Source organism: Lynx canadensis, chromosome A1, assembly GCF_007474595.2.
Source record: "Lynx canadensis isolate LIC74 chromosome A1, mLynCan4.pri.v2, whole genome shotgun sequence".
Lineage (NCBI taxonomy): Eukaryota > Metazoa > Chordata > Mammalia > Carnivora > Felidae > Lynx > Lynx canadensis.
The window spans coordinates 82,871,922-82,894,223 of NC_044303.2; the positions used below are offsets into that span (position 1 = coordinate 82,871,922).

Sequence of the window (22,302 nt, forward strand, 5' to 3'; positions counted from 1 at the left end):
ACTTTGGGCAAGTGAATTTTCATAACTTTCTTATGCTATTACCTGTTTATTCATATACATTTGTGTATTTATATATTTCATATTATTACATCATGATAACACTTCCTCCATTGTGTTAGATGTGAGATTACATGAGATAATGTGTTTAAAACACAGGGAGTAGTACATTATACTAAATACTGCATCACCCAATAACAACTTAAAGAATGAATGGATGAATGCAAATATTGAATCTTACCTTACTGGCTAGGTGTTGAATCCTAAACTAAGACGTGGTTTTCAGAGTTAAAAAGGTTCATAACCAAAAATGACTATCAGTATATTTAGGAGCTTCCTTGATGGTCTCAGGAGTCTACTTAAATCCTATATAATCCTATAAACAATAATATATCATTTCTTTGGAATAGCTGCTGTAGGAAATAGATTCTTATCCCATGAGGGTTTTTTTTTTTTAATGTTTATTTAGTTTTGAGAGAGCAAGAGACCGAGAGAGAATGAGAGGGGGAGGGACAGAGAGAGAAGGGGACAGAGGATCCAAAGCAGCCTCTGTGCTGACAGCAGAGAGCCTGACACGAGGCTCGAACTCATGAACCGTGAGATCATGACCTGAGCCAAAGCTGGATACTTAATCGACTGAGCCATCCAGGTGCCCCATGGTCTGAGTTTTTTATAGGGCTTTCTTAGTCTGTACTTTTACTACTCCTCTGCCTCTGGTTGCATCTGAAAGGTCTGCCCTCCCCATCCCAAGGCTATCCTCCAGCAAGGAGTGGGTACATCACGGGCTATGGTGCTGGAAAGAACAGACAAGATGGTCCTGGGAAGGGTGGTCCATGTACTTTAAATTGGTTTCAAGTAGGAAGGGTGGGTTTTCTCTGATCCACCTATATTTCCTACCCTGTGTAATAAAGGCATGCCTTTGGGTGACTGACTTGGTTAAGCAGTGTGGAGGGCAGAGTAACAGCCCCAAAGATACCAAATTTCTGACCTAGTGAATGTTGTTTCAAATGGCAAAAAGGACTTTGCAGAGGTGGTTAAGGATTTTAAAGAAGGCAAATGTCCAGGGTTATTTGGGTGGGTGCAATGTAATCCCAAGGGTCATCATAAATGAAAGAGAGAGGTAAGAAGATCAAAGTCAAAGAGAGATTTGAAGATGGATAATGAAGCCATGCAAGCGGCCTCTAGAAGCTGGAAAAGCCCAAGAATTGGATTCTTCCCTAGACCCTCTAGAAGGAAAACAGCACTGCCAACACCTGGATGCTAGTCAGGTGAGACTTATTTCAGGTACTGACTAGAGATTAGGAAACAAAATTAAAACTTTGCCCAAGTGTGGTTTGACTAATAAAGGAAATTCTATTTATTTTCCTTTCCTCACATTCATCCTTAGCATTTGCCTTCAAGGAACACACAGACTTCAGAGTGATATGGAAAAAAGAACAGGCAGTTACCATCGTGTTTCTATGAGGAAAATACAGAGTGTTACTAAAAAGTATAGGAGGGACACACAATCCCAACTTAGGGAGCTCAAAGATTTCCTAAATGAAATGGCCATTGTATTAATCTGAGTTTCCCAGAGAAATGGAGCCATGGAGAGAGGTGTGTGTGAGTGTGTGTGTGTGTGTGTGTGTACATATATAATTTATTATAAGGAATTGTCTAATGCAGTTATGGAGGCTGAGAAGTCTCAAGTCAGTAAGCTGGGGACCTGAGAGGACCAATGGTGTGAGTTTCTCTGAGTCTGAGTCCCAAGGCAGGAGAAGATCAATGTCTCAGCTCAAGCAGTTAGGCAGAGACTAAATTCTCTTTTACTCTGCCTTTTTGTTCTATTCAGGCCTTTAATAGATTAGATGAGGCCTACCCTTATTGGGGACGGCAATCTATTTACTCAGTCTACTGATTCAAATATTAGTTTTGTCCAAAAACCTCACAAACATACCCAGTATCATGTTTGACCAAAAATATGGGCATCCTGTGCTCCAAATTGACACATAAAATTAACCATCACAGCCACTCAGGTATGACGTGAAGGATTAGTTTGTATAGCATCATAATCCAGCTTGGTCCGATGAATATAACATGAAACATTTTTCGTGAAATATTTGTTCATAAAAAGAACAAAGCAGGTTCTGACAGGGAAATATCTCTAATGTATACAAGTGAACAAGGCAATTCTCAGAGTTATTACACATTACATCATCATGTTTTAGAAAAGAAAGATGTTTGTAAATGTGTATATGTACATTCAAAGCACAGAAAGGAGAGTATAAAGTGTATAACAATAATTGACAGTGATTCTTTCTGGGAAGATGTGAAGGAAAGGGAAAGATACAGAAGAAGAAATTTCAACATGTTACCAGTGTATGTGCATGCATAGAAAAAGACATGGCAGATTACTCACAGAAGTGTTAAGAGAAGAATTTTTGAGTGAGTGGGGTTCTTTATGGGTAGTTTTATATTCTTTTAGTTATTCTGCATTTTCTTTCTTTTTTAGGCCTTTTATTTATAAAGGTTTTAGCTACCTTTAAAAGGTAATACATGTACATAGTCTGAAATTCAAAAGGCACAAGATACCTAGGGAAAATCCTCTCACGTTTGGAAATGACATGGTGATTTATGGGAAGGAAGATTTTATTCAAGCCCGGGAACTATCACCATAGGGTTATGGACAACTGTGATGGAAATCCGCAGTGAGGAAGAGAGATCCGGCTCAACTTTGAATACAGCACAAGCCAAGCGGGAATCTATAGCCAAGGAGCAAGGTGGGGGTCTCTGAATAGAATATTATTAAGAGGAAACATCAGAGTTAAGGGTGGGGGATTCGGTCTAAACCCACCCATGCGGCGGCGCCTGGGTGGCTTGGTGGGTTAAGCCTCCACTCTTGGTTTCAGCTCGTCATGATCTCACTGTTAGGGTCACCGTGGTGAGATCAAGTCCCGCTGTCGGCTCTGCGCTGACAGTGCAGAGGCCACTAGGGACTCTCTCTGCCCCTGCCCCACTCACTCTCTCTGCCTCTCTCAAATAAGTAAACTTACAAAAATAAAAATTAAAAAGATAAACCGAACCAACAGGACTCTTGCTGAAGGCAAGCCGAGGTGATCAGACCCGACTGGGGGATGCAGGCGATGAGGACTTTGTCATACGTCAGGGGAGAGCACACATGGAGGGTGGGGGATTCCGGCTGAACTGACACGGGAATTCCTGTTAAAATGGGTCGATGCAGAACGGCACGTGGAAGTCCAACAGTGAGGTCTGGTTGCACCGGGGTTGAGGGTCGCCTGAGTAGGGTTCAGTCAGTGGGCGAACCCTCGCCAGTGGAATCAGGGTGTGTGGTCCTTGGGGGGCTGGCGTCCCTCACTAAGCAGGTGTCAACACTTCCCTTTCATTGCCGAATCCCACTCCATTCAAAGTTTTAATTGGCCAGCCCTTTTAGCTTACTTGTTTTTGGTCTCGGCTTCCTCTACCTAGGGCTTCGGGCCCTAGGGCCGCAAGACAACATGACGGGGAAGCGTGGCGACCCCCGCGGCGATCCTGGAGGCGGGCCACCCCCCTTCACGCCCCCGCTGCCACCCGGCTGCCGGCCTTGAGCGCCCCGCCCCCCAGAACGAGCTAAAGAGCGAACGGCGCCCGGACACAACAACCGGCCGTGCTACCAGAGCCCTCCAGTTGGGAGAAAAGGCGTCCGTGGTCCCCAAACCCCGGCAACCCAAGGGTCACGGGAGCGCGCCGGAACCATCAGCGCGCCCCCAGTATCTGGAGCCGGAGGGAACGCGTTTGCGGAGGACTTCCGGGGCGGGGCCTGGCGGGAGCGGAAGATCCCGGCGGCGCCGGACAGGGAGCTGGCGACAGCGGTGCGGGCTCGGGGCGGGCCCGGCCGGCAGCGGAAAGGAGGGCGCGCGCGGGGGCGGTGGACCACGCTCTGCCGGATTCTCCGGCCGCGCGGCCATGAACCTGGAGCGGCTGCGGAAGCGTGTCCGGCAGTACCTGGACCAGGTGGGCGGCCCAACCCGGGTAGCGCAGGCCCCGGGGCTCGTTGAGGCCAGCGCGCCCGAGCCCTTGCCCGCAGGGTAACTGTCATCAGGGTCTTGCTGGCGCTTCGTCCGGCGGGGCCTGGGCTGAAGCCCCGGAAGGGAGGGAGGCAGCCCCTCAGCCCTCTCTGCATCTGGGAGGATGAGGAGCCCTGGGAGCGCAAGCCACCAAAGCGCAGCGCGAGCTTTACACGTGTTGACTCTCGCTCTGCAGCCGTCCTAACTGCTGCGCGCAGTGGGTGCTCAGTACAAACTTACTGCTCAGTGGAAGTTAAAGGGTTATTTTAGGAGGAAAGTTGCAGGATGGCCTTTGAATTTAGCTAGCTAATGGAAAAGTTTCGAGAAGCTTAGTTGTAATTCTTATTTGGCAGAATTTAAGTGAATAAAGATACAAACAAGCCTGTTGTGTCAAATCAGTACTTTAACAAATTCATGTTGGGACGCCTGGATGGCTCAGTCGGTTGAGCCACACGGACTTCAGCTCAGTTCACGATCTCAGGGTTTGTGAGTTCGAGTCCCGTGTAGGGCTGTGTGCTGACAGCTCAGAGCCTGGAGCCTGCTTCGGATTCTGTGTCTCCCTTGCTCTCTGCCCCTCCTTGGCTCGCACTCTGTCTCTCTCAGGAGGAAATAAACATTAAAAAAAATTTTTTTTAATAAAAAATAAATGTTAACTCTGTCTGTATTCCCTGCACTGCCCATGAATGAGCAGCAGTTTGTTTAGGAAGTGTCTCCAGAATCAGCAGCATTACTTTTATCCACAAGGTCAGGTAGTTTGTTTGTTTGTTTGCTTTTAACGTTTAGTTTTTGAGAGCGCTAGCAGGGCAGGGGCAGAGAGAGAGGGAGACAGAGAATCCCAAGCAGACCCTGCGTTGTCGGTGCAAAGCCCAGCCTGGGGCTTCAAACCACCAACAGAACCCTGAGATCAGGACATGGGCCACCTAGGCGCCCCAAGGTCATTTAGTTTTATAAAATTTATACTCTCCAAGTAAGTTGAAAACCAGGAAGGGGAGGGAAAAGCATATTTGATATGAAATGTTTCTAATGGATGTGACATAACACTGCCAGATGCCTGCGGTATGTTAGGGTCTTGTGTTGGTGAGTCAGTTGAACTGAACAGGTGCTTCTGAGCACTTTCCTTTTGGTTCTGGGGATGTAGTGAGAGATGAGACAGGTCCGGTTTCCACCCTGGGGGCACCTACCTTGAGCAGATTTGTAACCATTCCATAAGCATTCCTTTTCCCAGATTGGTGACAGAGTACCTAGCTGGTGTTCAAGAACTGTACAAAGACAGAACGTTGCTAATGAGGAGATAACTGCAAAATAATTGTTTAAATTATCTACTGTCTTAGATACCTGCTTATACATTTTTACAATGTATAAGTTTAAAAAAATCCTACCTTCTTGAGCTGTATGTATCAAAGAGCCTACAATAATGTTTTTGTACCTTTGAACCAAACTCACCTAGCTGAGATGTAAAATGGAGATAAGATTGGTAGACCTTTGCTACATGTAAAAAATTGTATTAAGATGTTGATTTATTATATAGCATTCTAACGATATTAGATATCTGTTTAAAACTATTGAAATAACAAGGTGGTTACTTTTTATGTTTTGATACAGCAACAGTATCAAAGTGCTCTATTTTGGGCAGATAAAGTAGCTTCACTCTCTCATGGTAAGTGACAACTTGTAATTTTTTTTTTCTGATTTCTATATTTTAAAAACTTTTCTATCTTTCCTTGTGCCTCTGACCATTTATGTGATTTTTTTCCTTCCAGAGGAACCCCAGGACATTTATTGGTTGGCTCAGTGTCTTTACCTGACAGCGCAATATCACAGAGCAGCTCATGCACTTCGGTCACGAAAACTGGACAAAGTAAGTGATTGTGTGAACTTTAAAGCTTCCCAAACTTTTCAAAAATGCTGTTAGATGAGGGGCACCTGGGTGGTCAGTTGTTTAAGTGTCCGACTCTTGGTTTCAGCTCAGGTCATGATCCCATGGTTTGTGAGTTCGAGCTCTGCATCGGACTCTGCACTGACAACATGGAGCCTGCTTGGAACTCTCTCTCTCCCTCTCTACCCCTCTTGAGCCCTTTCTCTGTCTCTCTCAAAATAAATAAACTTAAAAAAAAATGAAAGGTATTAATTAAAAAAATATCATTAGATTAAATGTCAAAGTTATTTAAAAGGATTCAATTTTTCTTATTGAATGTAAAGAAAAATTTTCTTATTCCTAATCTCAGTCACTTTTGTCCCCCAATCTAATCACTCAGTTTTGAAAATTCTGTTTTCTAAGTAACTCTGAAATTATGGATATTCTTTTCCATTTCATTACTGCTCATACATGTCAGGCCTTTAATTTGTCTGTTTTGTTTTAGCTTCTTGTCTCTTTTCTTTGATAATATCTTTCCCACTTCCATTTTCCCTGACTCTTTTTAGCAGTCTTTTAAACTATCACAAGAGTGGTCTTCCTAAAACACAGAAACACAGACCTGATTATAGCACTGACAGTATCAATCAGAGATTTCCCACCGCCTACATAGGCACCAGAGTCCCTGTGGTTTCTCTCCGTCGGTGTCGAACCTACCACCACCACCAGTACAAGTAACATGTGCAAACTGACTGTCTGCAGTCCCATAGAGGAGTGTCCCTGCTCAGTGCCTGGAATGCTGGCCAGCCCCTCCACCTCTGTCCCTTGCACATGTTTTCTTAACTGCTAGTACTTTTATGCCGTTCTTCCAGAGTTTATATAGTTTACGTCTCACGAGTACTGTGTTTGCGTCTTCCTGCCGTAACCTCCTTAACAGATTGTTTTCTCTCCTAGCTGTACGAAGCATGCCGCTACCTCGCAGCTAGATGCCATGTAAGTATGCCATCTGTTTTAATTTTCTTGGTAAAAGATTAATTATGTTGCTGTTATACAGAAATCTGGTGGTGGAGCTGGCAGATTAGTAAAGTATTCATGAGGAAGTGTTCTTTTCTTTAGTATTGTGTGCTATAAAATATTGATTCTCTATTTACCAATATCTGACATGCATGAAGAAAACTCTGCCTTAGAATTTGAAATTTTAGGGGCGCCTGGGTGGCGCAGTCGGTTAAGCGTTCGACTTCAGCCAGGTCACGATCTTGCGGTCCGTGAGTTCGAGCCCCACGTCGGGCTCTGGGCTGATGGCTCAGAGCCTGGAGCCTGTTTCCGATTCTGTGTCTCCCTCTCTCTCTGCCCCTCCCCCGTTCATGCTCTGTCTCTCTCTGTCCCAAAAATAAATAAATGTTGAAAAAAAAAATTAAAAAAAAAAAAAAAAGAATTTGAAATTTTAAGCTCTACATTTTAAATATAAGTAATGAGTAGGTATATTCTATGACCCTTTTAAAATTGACAGTATTTGCTTGTATGTCTAGTGTTCGAAGTGATAGGTGATAAACAGTAGTTCTGGCTTTTGCACAACACAGTATGCTGCGAAAGAGCATCAGCAGGCACTTGATATTCTTGACATGGAGGAGCCAATCAACAAAAGGTTATTTGAGAAGTACTTGAAGGATGAAAGTGGCTTGAAAGACCCCTCCAATGACTGGGAAATGTCACAGTCCTCCGTAAGTAATGCTGCAATAAGCATACTTCAGTAACATCAGTAAGAATTACTCACACGACATGCAAAACATAAATCACTTTCTTTTATTTCAGTATCACCATGTTAAAACAGTTCAGTTGCCAACTTACTTAATTTGCCACTGAAACACAAGAAGACTCCGAGACATTTCTGAGTCATTAGATGGAAGCTATAGCCATGTCCTCATATGCTTGAGTCTGAAATAGGCTGACTTGAAAGCTTCTTCTCATATTTGATGCCTTAAATTACTCCCACAGATGGAATAACCTTTCCCTTTCTTACTGTTTCAATACCTACCCCAGGAAACCATAGTTTGCTTCTTTCCAGGGAGTGGTTTGGTGTTACTCTTTATGTAATTTGTTTACTTCAGTTTGTATACTTCATATCTGCCTGAAATTGCAAATTCCTTGTTGGCAGAGATTATATAATGTAACATAATAAATGACATTCACAGATTACTAATCTCGACTGTTATTATTTTTTCTTTTTTTCTGTTTTTTTTTTTTTTTTAAACAGCCTTCTTGAGACTATTTATGTGCTAAGGAGCACGTTTATTTTTCTGCTAATAAAGGTATTTATGAGGGAGTCTGGTATTACCATTATTATTTTTGGACTACTTACCATTTACCTGCTAAGAAATACATGGTTTGTTTGTAATGCATTATTTATCTTATGAAATTATTATTATTATTATTATTATTTACAAGTCATAAGATACTGCATTGGTGTAAGATTCTCTTGTTACATCCTCTTATTTTTAAGTTTGGATTTTATGATGAATCTTCTTTGTCCCTTTACCAGTTTTAGCTGCCCGTCTCTGGATCATCTGTAGGTTTAGTTGCATGTTTCTTGAGGTTCAGAGTCTAGAATATAGGTTGGATTGCTGCCCACGTCCTCTTGTTAGTGGTAGTGGTGAGGTGGCTACTCTGTGAACACCTCACATGTACTCGCTTTGCAGAAGACTAGCACCTCTGCTTCTCACAGGGCCCTGTAAGTTAGATGAGGAAAGGAAACTTGTCCAGGGTCACTAGGAAGCATCAGAGCTGGGGTTTTAACTCAGGTCTGTCCAATGCTACAAGTTCATGACCCTAATCGTGGTACCTTATTGCCACCAGTTTTTCAGTGTTTATTACTAAGATCCTTTCATTGCGACCCGCCTATCAAACTGTCTGAGTTTAATTTAATGTTTGTATTCTGCTTGCTATCTAAATCATTTCCCTCTTTGAGACAGAACAGATAAGGAACCAAGTAGCAGTGACGTGCTGTAGTTCTAAAGATTGTTGAAGTGAGGAGAGCCTAGGGAAGATAGAGAAATTTTTACTTCGCTTTCCTGTTTCTGTTAATTTGTTGGGATTAAATAAATTATTTTAGAGGTCAAGAGAAGTCTCAGCCTTAAGATAATAGATCATTCTGATCAAAAATTAAATTTCGACGTATTGATTTAGTACATGACTCATCATATTTTTCCAACAGATAAAGAGTTCTATTTGTCTTTTACGAGGGAAAATCTATGATGCTCTGGATAACCGAGCCCTAGCTACCTATAGCTACAAAGAAGCTTTGAAGCTGGATGCCTACTGTTTTGAAGCATTTGATCTTTTAACATCACACCACATGTTGACAGCTCAAGAAGGTTTGGAAACTCAGGTGTTTTCATGTTTAGCACAATTAATATCATTTGGATTTTTTTTTCTCTGAAACCTTTACGGTCAAGAGCAGACTATGCATGTTTAAACAGACCTGAAGCACATTGCAAAGGACAGTGGTGGATTGTGCAGTGCCCTTTGCTGTCAGAATCTTTAGGGTTGTGATGTGGTGAGGCCATCTTTTTGGGAAGTAACTTGAGGTAGTGTAAACCAAGATCTCAGTATCTGATTCAGAGATGCCCAACATGGCTTTACCTCAAAGCCTTTAACAACATCAGGGTGCAGGTCCCAGCTCCAGACAAGTGGAATGGAATCTCTGGCAGTGGGGCCCTGGCGTCAGATGTTTTAAAGCTCTCAGATGACCCTAAGGTGCAGCTAGGCTGAGAGCCAACCACAGACCTAGTATGTCAGCAGTAATGTGAGACAAGAAACACAGAGCAAGAAACACAGAGAAAATAGGGATGTTGTGTTAGTGGGGTTCAAGCACATTTTAGTCTATCTAGTGTAGTAGTTCTCAGGTTGATTTTGTGCCCTAGGGACACTTTTGATTTTTATAAATTGGGGACGGGATGGGAGGTTGCTAATGGCATCTAGTGGGTGGAGGTCCGAGATCCTGCTAACCATCCTGTGGTGGTGTGGGACAACCAACCGACAGAATTATCCACACAGAGTGTCAGCAGTGCTGAGGCTGGGAAACTGGCCGGGTGGTTCTTGCATCTGGTGGTGACCAGAATCGCTTAAAAGGCTTCATGGCTCAACCCTCCAGGTGGTTCTTATCACCTGGGTCTGGAACCACTGTCTTAGATTTTCAAGTATATTTTGATCTTGTTATTCTCTCTTTTGAGTTTGATTTACTTAGACCAAGAACTATAGAAGAATATTTTTTATTGATGCCTTTTTACCCCCATAAATACTGTGAGGACATTCTTTTTTCTTAACATTTTTAAGAGAAAGAACTTCTTGAGTCACTACCTCTTAGCAAGCTCTGTACTGAAGAACAGGAGTTGCTACGCTTTCTATTTGAGAACAAATTAAAAAAGGTGAGTAAAAACACAAAATTAGTTTTGCTTTATGTAACTATTTTACTAAATTTGGCATCTATTCTTTTACTAGTTAAATTTTTAAAACTTAATTTTTATTAGCACATTTGCAAGAATAGATGATATGATTCCTTAAAAAGCGTCCAAAAACATGTCTTTTTTCTAGGGATTCCTTATGCTAAAAGATTGAACTGTAACATAAGTGGGACGTTGTGTGAAAATGAGGATTTTTTTCTTATGCTTAGTGAACTTTTTTTTTTTAATTTAATTTATTTCTGAGAGAGAGAGAGAGACAGAACATGAGCGGGGGAGGGGCAAAGAAAGAGGGAGACACAGAATCTGAAACAGGCTCCAGGCTCTGAGCTGTCAGCACAGAGCCTGATGTGGGGCTCGAACTCAGAAACTGTGAGATCATGACCTGAACCGAAGTTGGATGCTCAACTGACTGAACCACCCAGGCACCCCTGAACTTCTGATTTGTAAAATACTTCCTGCCCTGGAATTCCATGATAAAATTGAGAAGAGAGTCCAGCTGATTGAGAGGAGGGCTGATAAGATATAAAGTCAGGGCTCCTAGAGGTTCACACCTGCCCTGTGTAAACCCTTGAGCCATTGGGCCAGATCGAGTCTGCCGTTTGATTTGTACTTCACATTGGGTTCATGTTTCCCTTTCTCTGTTGCAGTATAATAAACCCAGTGAAACTGTCCTCCCCGAGTCTGTAGATGGTTTGCAGGAGAATCTGGATGTGGTAGTGTCTTTGGCTGAAAGACATTATTATAACTGTGATTTTAAAATGTGCTACAAGCTTACTTCTGTGTAAGTATATCCACTTATTTCTGTGTAGGAGCATAGAGTCCATTCTCATTTTACCTAAGAAGTATGTGGGGCTGCTTTGTGAATAAGCTTGAACTAATTGGTGATAATTGAAGTTGCCTTTACAATTTGCAGAGTTTACTAGAAGGGTTATTGTTATCTTAAAAGAGCAATTTACAGACACAGGTTTATGGGCACTTATCGGTTTAGTCCATTGCCTTGGGAATAGACAATTCCCTCGTCTCAGTGTTTTATAATTTGCAAATTTGAAAATACCATTCTGGCACATAGTCTCATAAAATCCCTTCTTTGTTAAAGTAGGAACTAGTCAAATCCTGTAGATGCTGGGTGCTCAGTCAGGCTTACTAAGTAGCTAAGCCATCTCCCTGCCACCCCCACCATACCAGTTTTCATGATTCAAACTTGTAGCTAAATTACATATGCTATTTTTAACAGATCTTTGGGATTACTTAACATCCTTGAATTCACAAAAATATTAATTGACAAATACTTATGATCTGTTTAATATTTCATATTGTTTTTAATCCTTCTTAGTAATTAGACTGCTTATTTTGTAATTCTGTTGATTTAAAATAAATGTATGTGATAGTGTTTATTTTTATTCCTTCTAAATAAACCAGAATTTTCCCTTTCATTTATAAGATAATCATTACCTTAATTGAGCCAACCTGAAGGTAATGGAGTTTAAAAAGTAAAAAAAGTATTTTACATAAAGATGTAATGACTGTTTAGACATAGCTATTTTAATGAGGTATGTTCTGTTATGTATTGCTTCTGGCATGGTAAATGTTGCTTTGACTTTCAGAGTAATGGAGAAAGATCCTTTCCATGCAAACTGTTTACCTGTACATATAGGGACACTTGTGGAGCTGAATAAAGCAAATGGTAATTTTTTTTAAATCAAAATAATAGTTGTTAAGACAAAAAAATTTTCTGTAACTTGAAATTATGTCTCACAAGTCCTGGATAATTGAGATTGCAGTTAACAACAAAATGGAGTTCTCTGACAAAAGTAACAGCTAGTGTAAGAAAAGCTTATCAGAGTGACTGAGGATCAATTCTCTTACGCCTACAGAACAGTGTTTGTTTTCCCTTGCTTCCTGTTGTCAAATGTACTTTATGGTTTAAGTTGTATAAGCTTTAGAGTATCGGCAGATAGTTTTTCTTTTTTTTGTAAAATCCTAAGAAAACTGATAGAAAACTGATAGAAAATAGTTTAGAAACTGGGTGGGGGCAGAGTTTTTGCTTGTGTTTCCTATACTTTAACATTTCAGAAACAATTTAGTTATGTTTGGATGTTATTTGCCCTTAAATCTTTTAAGCTATGTCAGGAGTTTAAAAAGCCTGACACTCCAATTCCAAACCCCTGCTGCTCCGGGTGTGGTCTATGGACCAGCAGCGTCACAGCTCCTAGAAGCTTGTTGGAGATGCGGACACTCCGGCTGTGCTGGTCTAATGGATCCAAATCTGCACATAGGAAACTTCATCATGATGTGTTAGGACTTACACGTTACTCAAGAAGAAATCATCTTGCTGATTTGAAACTTGAAAGTTTGATCACTCAAATTGGTTATGGGTAGTTAAGATGGTCCATAATAAGGGCACAGAGTGTGTGATGCCAGTTATGAAGATAAGCGAAGAGCTTTGAAATTACTTCTCAAGCACCATGACGTGCTTTATCATGAGAGACTCGTCCAGTTTTCCAGTCACTCCAGAAGCACTCAGTGTCCACTTGTAGGGTAAGAGGTTGGTGGGGGGCTGTGAATGAAACAACTGTAGTAGTTGTATATTTTATTAAGTAAATAGAAAACTACGAAAGTGTTACTATGAGAATAAATTTGTTTGATCGTGAAGAGTTGTAACTAGAGGAAAGTCATATCTTAAAATTGACTGGATCTAATTCTTTTTTTTCTTTCTTTTAATGTAGAACTTTTCTACCTTTCTCATAAATTGGTGGATCTGTATCCTAGTAATCCTGTAAGTAAATGTAAACCTTTTTTTCTTATGGTGTTTTTTTCTTACCTGAACTCTAAAAAAATACTTAACTGGCTTTTAGGTAGTAACTTATATTTAAGTTCAAGCAAATAATGTTTATTTATTTATTTATTTATTTATTTTTTACATTTATTTATTTTTGAGAGACAGAGTGAGACAGGGTGCAAGCAGGGGAGGGGCAGAGAGAGAAGGAGACAGAATCCAAAGCAGGCTCCAGGCTCTGAGCTGTCAGCACAGAGCCTGACACGGGGCTCGAACCCACGAACCATGAGATCACAACCTGAGCCAAAGTCGGATGTTCAGCCAATTGAGCCACCAGGCACCCCCAAATAATGTTTATTTTAAGGTGTTGGAGGAGGACCTCCTAGTGCTATGATAATTAGAAGTAGCGTTAGCTTTTCAATCCATGAAAGTATTTTTTTTAAGTATCTTGAAACAATAGCTTAAAACAAAAATCCTTTTATTCTGGTTACAGAAATAATATATGCTTATTTTAATATACTTGATATACAGAAAAATAAAATGTTGAAAATGAAAGTCATACTCTCACCTCTAGTAAGAGGTGCTAATAATTACTTGGTGGCTTCCTCACCTTGCACTTACAGCATAACTTACTGAATTATGCAGTAGTTGGGTCATTGGGTCTCTTAGGCTACCTTGGAACACAACTGGGACCCAGAGATTAAAACAAATTCAGGAACTGTGTCCTTAGAGACAGAAGTTAGGGATCAAAGCCTAAGCCTCACCCAAGAATCTCTGCCCTTGGCCAGTATGAAAATAATTTAGAAAGAGGCAGAATCAGTGCAAGAGAAGTCTGCTAATGAGGTCGAGCCTGCATAGTGCTGGTGAGAACCTGGGTGGAGCCAGGGAGGACACGACTCAGGCTGGTGTTTGTACCAAGTGTGAAGGAACCTTATCTTGTATCGAATGCTGCAGGGACATCGTTGAAGGCACTTTGAGGAAGAATCTGTTCTTTTTTCATCTAGGACCCTTAGTAGACAGCCTGTCTCAGAGAAGTTTCTAACTTGAACTAGAATAACTTGAGCTAGAACACATAATGGAATGTGTAGTCCACCCTCTGGCCTGGTATGTTAGAGATTTCCAGTTCCAAGTCCAGCATCTTTGGTCACAGTAAATTTTGAACTTTTTAGGTGTCTTGGTTTGCAGTGGGATGCTATTATCTCATGGTTGGTCATAAAAATGAACATGCCAGAAGATACCTCAGGTATGGATCTGTTGTCTTTCTCCCTCTGTAATGAGCCTATAGTAAGGGATTTCTTGTTCATCCTTTTTAATACGATAATTAAGTACTTTAAAAGCAGTATGAAAGAATAATTTTTTTCAGATTCAGTTCAGTTGCATCAATTATGTACCTTTTTTTTTTTTTAATGTTTATTTATCTTAGAGTGAAAGAGAGTGCACACATGAGAGCAGGGGAGCGACAGAGAGAGAGTGAGAGAGAGAATTCCAAGTAGGCTCTGCCCTGTCAGCACAGAGCCTGACGTGCGGCTCAAATTCACGAACTGTGAAATCATGACCTGAGCCAAAATCAAGAGTCAGCTGCTTAATTGACTAAGCCACCCAGGTGCCCCAGTTACATACCTTTTTATAAGATGTCATGAGGGGATATAAAAGTCAGTGGTGTAGACCTTATTCTCAAGGAATTTACGATGTGTGTAAATTATAAGTGAGAAAAAACATGAAACAATAATAGACGTTTGGAAGGTCCTGTTTTTCATCGGCACCTTTTAACTTTAGGACTTCTTTTGTTAATACTTGTGAAATTACATGAAACTACATGAGATTAGGGTCACTAAATGTGACTATAAAACAGAATTCTTGTCATAGTGAACTGGTTTATATAAGGATCTGCTGTGTGCAGCCCAGTCAAGCGACTTTATAAGTGTGATTTCAGCCACATGAACAAACTGGGAAAGTGGATCTAAGAAAAAGTGTGTAAACTTTGGACATAGATTTGAATTCTAATACAAGCCCTACCACTTGCTAGCTGTAATTCCTTGGGAAAGTTAACCTCTGACCCTCTCTTCTTTAAAAACAGGGAGTTCTCTGGTCAGTTGAATGTTAAGCATTTTAGAAGAACTTGCTTGTGCTTTTTCCTGGAGTAGGCAGATGATTCAGATGTGATAGTTCCTCTGAACTGTGCTTCTCTGATTTAGTGATGGACTCCATGTGAATCAAGGAACATTTGAGTGATAGAAAACTTAGAAAATAAAATGCTGGGAAATGGGCATCTCATCGTTTATATTTTCCTTGTTTTGTGGTGTGTTCTCTTTATTCTGGGTGTCCTGGGTCACCGGGTGTCTGCTGATTGAAGACTACTTATGACGGCTTAGACTGTGTGGTGCAGTCTGCAGGACCAGGGTGTTCTCCTGCTGCCGTCCACAGGGTGTCACTTAATCTTCCCAGCCTCAGTATACTGATGTTTAAAATACAAATAACGATTTATCTTGTAAGTTACTAGGTGATGCACATGAAGCATTTCACATGGAGTCTGGTGTAAAATATGCCCTCATTAAATGGTTGTTGCTACCACAATTACTGAAACAAAGCTCCTGGATTAAGTAATATTTGTAAATTCAGAGTGTATTTGTATTTGTAAATACAGAGTGCCAGTGGGTTCAACTATTGGACCTAAAAAGTTGTGGACCTCTCTTAAAATGTCTTAAAATTTTGCTTGTACTATTAAACATTCTTTTATTTCAAATGAGATTAACAATTGTTATGTATTTAATATGTTAAGAGCTCATTTATTTAATTCCAATATCCTTGAAGCTATCAGCTTATATAAAATTAACAAGAATGAATCTCTCACTAGAATGACGTTTCTTGTTTCAGCAAAGCGACAACACTTGAGAAGACTTACGGGCCTGCGTGGGTAGCGTACGGACACTCATTTGCAGTTGAGAGCGAGCATGACCAGGCCATGGCTGCTTACTTCACAGCCGCGCAGCTCATGAAAGGGTACGGCAGAGTGCGTGGTGAAATCCATGAAGGGCTGCTCTTGCTAACAGAATGACGATTCTGTTATTACTGTCATTGCCATTTGGTTGCTGAACTAAACAAAAATATCTTATTTGTATCTTGTTAGTAGCTTATGATTGAACATGGAGGGAAAGAGGCTGGTGTAGTGGTTTTGACGTAGCAGGTCACTTTCACCAGTACAGAATGGCACTAGGAAATTAAGCTGAGGGAAGAGAGGAGGGTTAGAAGCTCCTTCTCATGCAGGAATGAAAGTATTCGTGAGCAAATATGTTATCTGTATCCTATTTATGTCCAAAAGGTATTTGATGTAGGTTTTGTGGACTGTATTTGACAGCGTTCTTGATTTTATTTACTTACTTTTTATTTATTTTTATGAGAGAAAGCATGCGCATGTGTGCATGAACCAGGGAGGGACGGGCAGAGAGAGAATCCCAAGCAGGCTCTGTGCTGTCATTGCAGAAGTTGATGCGGGGTTCCATCTCATGACTATGAGATCATGACCTGAGCCTAAATCAAGAGTCAAGACACTTAACCAACTGAGCCACCCAGGTACCCCTCCAGTGTTCTAGATTTATATCAATATTAAGAGTATTGATATTAAGTGATATAAGTGCACCCTAAGAGTATCTTACTTTGTGGTGGGGAGTCAACTCTCCTGTCAGCTCTCTTTGGACTTGCCTAACACTTGTCCTAGCCCTACCACGTGGTGTTCTTTTGTGTGGGCTGTGTCCGTTTCTGGAGAGGTAGTAGGAGTGCAGTAGTTCCAAGGGCTGGTCTGGAGTCAGACTCCTGGGGGTCTCAGCCAAGTATGTACCCTCTTGAAAAATAGGGAGAATTGCAGTACTTATTCCTGGGAATAATTGAGACAATACCAGTTAAAGACTTGGAACAATGTCTGACATGCAGAAAGCAGTCAGTAAAAGTTAGCTGCCTTAATTTCTTTGCTTATAGTATTCAGAAGTGGGATCATATATTTATCTGCATTGAACGTCATCTCGTTAGGTTTGATTTACCTTTTCTATTTCCTTACAAGCATTCTAAGTGTAGTCACTGGGGTAGGGCTTTATATATGAATTTGGTCAGGGTGAGGATATATAATTCAGGCCTAATACCAACGTATTATTAGAAATAGTTCTCCAGGTTAAAATGGTTTCAGCAGTTACTGACCCACCTGAATGGTCCTCAGTACCAATCATGGAGAGTCCATGATTCTCCAGCTTATCCACCGTGATGTGTGAGACCTTTCTTTCCCAGTGTTTTGCTAAAACTTGGCTCCCGTGTCTACCAAGACCTCTAATCTATCAATCTGGTCAATTGGCAGAAAAAAAAGTCTCTGCAATTTACCTTGGGTTGTTTCTTACTATTTTTTTTAACGTTTATTTATTTTTGAGACAATGCGAAAGACACAGTGCAAGCAGCGGAGGGGCATACAGAGGGAGACACAGAATCTGAAGCGGGCTCCAGGCTCTGAGCTGTCAGCCCAGAGCCCGACGCGGGGCTCGAACTCACAAACCGTGAGATCGTGACCTGAGCCGAAGTCGGATGCCCAACCAACTGAGTCACCCAGGTGCCCCCTTGGGTTGTTTCTTATGAACACAGGCTAGAGTGTGCTTTTTAATTTTATTTATTTTATTTATTTATTTTTTCTGGGTGCTCACAAACCCAGAATAGTTATTATTTGTTTGTCAGTTTCTACCTAAGAATCAAAACTAATTACAAAATTTTCCAATGTAACAAACTACATTCAAGTAAATTTTCAAATCCGCTCACCAAGATAAGCATTATTCTTTTCATTTCTTCCCCATCAGAACAACTTTGCATTCTCTTAACTTCCCTGTGTTTGGATAAATGTTTGAAATTGTGTAAATACTTTAAGTGTTCCTTTATGATTTCTTCTTTGAGCCACTGGTTATGTAAGAGTATGTTGTTTAATTCTCACATATTTGTGAATTTCCCAAATTTCCTTCTGTTAGGATTTCTGATTGAATTCCATTGTGGTTAGAGAGCATATTTTATGTATCTCAGTCCTTTCAAATTTATTGAGGCTTGTTTTATGGCCTCACATGGTCTATTGGAGAATGTTCTAGGTGCACTTGAGAATCTGCTTTTTTGGGGTGATTGTTGTACTGCAGTCCCTTGGGTCTGATTGGGTTCTAGTGTTGGTCATGTCTTCTGTTTCCTTGTTTATCTTTTGCCTAGTTATTTTATCCATTGTGGCAGGTGAGCTGTTGAAACCTCCCAACTATTATTTTTGAATTTTGTCTTTTTCCCTCCAATTCTGGCAGATTTTGCTACATGTATTTTGGGTCTCTATTGTTAGGTTTTGAGTGCAGTGAGTCTTTCACTATTATAGGAGGTCTTTCATTGTCTCCAGTAACAGCTTTTGTCTTAAGTCTATTTTGTCTGATACTAGTATAATCACACCAGTTCTCCCTTGTTACTGTTTGCATGGTCTTTTTCCATCCTTTTACTTTTAACTTGTGTCTTCAAATCTAAAGTAGGTCTCTTATAGACAATATGTAGTTGGATCATTGTTTTATTATTCATTCTGCCAATTTCTTTCTGATGGAATTTTATGTGTTACTGTGTTATGTAATTACTGGTAAGTAGGATTTATGTTTACCATTTGCTCTGTTTTTATGTCTTTTTTGTTCTTCCTTGTTACTGCCTTTTTTGTTAGATATTTTGTAATATACCATTTTAATTCCTTGGTTTTTCCTTATACTATATTTTTTGAGCCTTTTGTTTTGGTTTGGGTTTTTAGTGGTTATCTTGGGGATTACAGTTAACATCTTAAAAGAATCTAGTTTGTAGGGTGCTTTCCAGCACCAACAACCAATTCTCTAATTATCTGGACACTAGCTGGGTCCAGTTCTGACTGGTCAGTTCAGTTCTGACACTACCCGGATTTAGTACAGACCCTTCACAGGTTAAGCACTCAGTCCCATAAGACTGCCGCTCCCCACTTCAGACGCCAGTGGTAAGTCCCAGACCACTTTCACTTCTGACTGGCTAGAAATCGGGGCTTCCCATGACCCTCTCCTGAGATTTGGTGATTTGCAGAATGACCTACAGAATTCAGGAAGGCATTTTACTTAATTCTTCTGGCTTGTTATAAAGGGTATACTCCAGAATAGCCAGACAGAAGGTATCCACACCCTCTGCAGGCAAGCCACTCTCCTGGCAGTGCACTGTGTTCAGCAGCCCAGATACTCAGTCTCTTTGTTCACAAGTTTTTATGGAGCTCAATTTCCGGCCCTTCCCTTCATGGGAAGTCAGTTGGAACTTTTGTTCCCACCCTCTTATCACTTGGTCCTCCTGGTGACCAGCCCCTTACAAGGCTGTTTTGGGGCCCTACCCTGAGTCACCTTCATTAGTATAAACTCAGGTGTGATCAAAAGGGGTCACTGTGAATACCAAAGAGACTCCTGTCACTAAGGGAATTGCAAGGGTTTTTAGGTGCTCCGTATCAAGAACCAAGGGGAAGACCAAATACATTTCTTACTTTACCACTGCAACTTAATTCCAGTTGTATAAAATTTTACTCTTCTGCAGTTCTGTTTCTTTCTGCCTCCTTTGTGCTCTTATCACACAGATTACATGTTACACATTGTAAGCCCCCAACACAAATTTATGATTGTTCTATTACTCAGTTATCTGTTAAATTGGGTAGAAGAATTGCAATTTGTACTGTCTTGTGTTTACCTAGGTGGTAACTTTTATTAAATTACTTAAAAAAATTTTTTTTTAAATTTACATCCGAGTTAGCTAGCATATAGTGCAACAGTGGTTTCAGGAGTAGATTCCTTAATGCCCCTTACCCATTTAGCCCATCCCCCCTCCCACAACCCCTCCAGTACCCTCTGTTTGTTCTCCATATTTAAGAGTCTCTTCTGTTTTGTCCCCCTCCCTGTTTTTATATTATTTTTGTTTCCCTTCCCTTGTGTTCATCTGTTCTGTGCCTTAAAGTCTCATATGAGTGAAGTCATATGATATTTGTCTTTCTCTGACTGACTAATTTCATTTACCATAATACCCTCTAGTTCCATCCACATAGTTGCAAATGGCAAGATTTCATTCTTTTTGATTGCTGAGTAATACTCCACTGTATATGGAAACCACTTCTTTATCCATTCATCCATCGACATTTGATCTCTTTATCCATTCATCCATGACATTTGAGCTCTTTCCATACTTTGGCTATTGTTGATAGTGCTGCTACAGATATTGGGGTGCATGTGTCCCTTCGAAACAGCATACCTGAATCCCTTGAATAAATACCTAGTAGTGCAATTGCTGGGTCGTAGGGTAGTTCTATTTTTAATTTTTTGAGGAAGCTGCATACTGTTTTCCAGAGTGGCAGCACCAGTTTGCATTCCCACCAGCACTGCAAAAGAGATCCTCTGTCTCCACATCCTCGCCAACATCTGTTGTTGCCTGAGTTGTTAATGTAAGCCGAATATTCTGACAGGTGTGGTTTTGATTTGTATTTCCTTGATGATGAGTGATGATGAGCATTTTTTCATGTGTTGGCCATCTGGCTGTCTTCTTTGGAGAAGTGTCTATTCATGTCTTCTACCCGTTTCTTTACTGGATTATTTGTTATTTGGGTGTTGAGTTTGATGACTTCTTTATGGATTTTGGGTACTAACCCATTATCTGATAACGTCATTTGCAAATATATTCTCCCAGTCTGATGGTTGCCTTTTAGTTTTGCTGATTGTTTCCTTCATTGTGCAGAAGCTTTTTATTTTGATGAGGTCCCAATAATTCATTTTTGCTTTGCCCTTGCCTCTGGAGACGTGTTAAGTAAGAAGTTACTATGGCTGAGGTCAGAGAGGTTTTTGCCTGCTTTCTCCTCGAGGATTTTGATGGTTTTCTGTCTCACATTTAGGACTTTCATCCATTTTGAGTTTATTTTTGTGTCTGGTGTAAGAAAGTGGTCCAGGCTCATTTTTCTGCATGTTGCTGTCCAGTTTTCCCAGCACCACTGGCTCAAGAGACTGTCTTTATTCCATTGGATATTTTCTCCTGCTTTGTCAAGATTAGTTGGCCATACGTTTGTGGGTCCATTTCTGGGTTCTCTGTTCTGTTCCATTGATCTGAGTGTCTGTTTTTGTGTCAGTACTGTACTGTCTTCATAATGACAGCTTTGTAATACAGCTTGAGGTCTGGGATTGTGATGCCCCTTGCTTTGGTTTTCAAGATTGCTTTGGCTATTCAGAGTCTTTTTTGGTTCCATACAAATGTTAGGATTGTTTGTTCTAGCTCTGTGAAGAATGCTGGTGTTATTTTGATAGGGATTGCACTGAACATGTAGATTGCTTTGGGGATTATCGACATTTTTAACAATATTTGTTCTTCCTATCCAGGAGGAGTCTTTTTCCATTTTTTTGTGTCGTCTTCAACTTCTTTCATAAGCTTCTATAGTTTTCAGTGTATAGATTTTTCACCTCTTTGGTTGGATTTATTCCTAGGTATTTTATGGTTTTTGATACAATTGTAAATGGGATCAATTCCTTGATTTCTCTTTCTGTTGCTTCGTTGTTGGTGTGTAGGAATGCAACCGATTTCTGTGCGTTGATTTTAGATCCTGCCACTTTGCTGAATTCATGGTTCATTTCTAGCAGTTTTTTGGTGGAATCATTTGGGTTTTCCATGTAGAGTATCATGTCATCTGCGAAGAGTGAAAGTTTGACCTCCTCCTGGCCAATTTGGATGCCTTTTATTTCTTTGATTGCAGAGGCTAAGACTTCTAATACTATGTTGAATAACAGTGGAGAGAGTGGACATCCCTGTTGTGTTCCTGACCTTAGGGGGAAAGCTCTCAGTTTTTCCCCATTGAGGATGATATTAGCGTTGGGTCGTTCATATATGGCTTTTATGATCTCGAGGTATGCTCCTTCTATCCCTACTTTCTTGAGGGTTTTTATCAAGAAAGGATGCTGTATTTTGTCAAATGCTTTCTCTGCATCTGTTGAGAGGATCATATGGTTCTTGTCCTTTCTTTTATTGATGGGATGAATCACATTAATTGTTTTGCGGATATTGAACCAGCCCTGCATCCCAGGTGTAAATCCCACTTGGTTGTGGTCAATGATTTTGTTAATGTATTGTTGGATCCGGTTGGCTAATATCTTGTTGAGGATTTTT

The 22,302-nt window shown here is 40.7% G+C and overlaps 1 protein-coding gene across 4 annotated transcripts in view; it reads left to right on the forward strand.

The window, feature by feature from the left end:
• The first annotated feature begins 3,809 nt into the window (after positions 1-3,809).
• Positions 3,810-22,302, forward strand: part of CDC16 (cell division cycle 16) — a 47,215-nt gene continuing 28,722 nt past the window's right edge. For all 4 annotated transcript variants that reach the window (XR_003968664.1, XM_030314559.2, XM_030314545.1 and 1 more), the window contains exons 1-12: positions 3,810-3,987; positions 5,643-5,697; positions 5,801-5,898; positions 6,847-6,885; positions 7,473-7,613; positions 9,104-9,263; positions 10,225-10,316; positions 11,000-11,133; positions 11,957-12,036; positions 13,079-13,128; positions 14,298-14,371; positions 16,003-16,128. Coding sequence is in view for 3 of the 4 variants with exons in the window: in XM_030314559.2 (XP_030170419.1) it covers positions 3,940-3,987; positions 5,643-5,697; positions 5,801-5,898; positions 6,847-6,885; positions 7,473-7,613; positions 9,104-9,263; positions 10,225-10,316; positions 11,000-11,133; positions 11,957-12,036; positions 13,079-13,128; positions 14,298-14,371; positions 16,003-16,128 (1,097 nt within the window). In the remaining variant the exon portion in view is untranslated. The remainder of the gene's footprint in view (positions 3,988-5,642; positions 5,698-5,800; positions 5,899-6,846; positions 6,886-7,472; positions 7,614-9,103; positions 9,264-10,224; positions 10,317-10,999; positions 11,134-11,956; positions 12,037-13,078; positions 13,129-14,297; positions 14,372-16,002; positions 16,129-22,302) is intronic.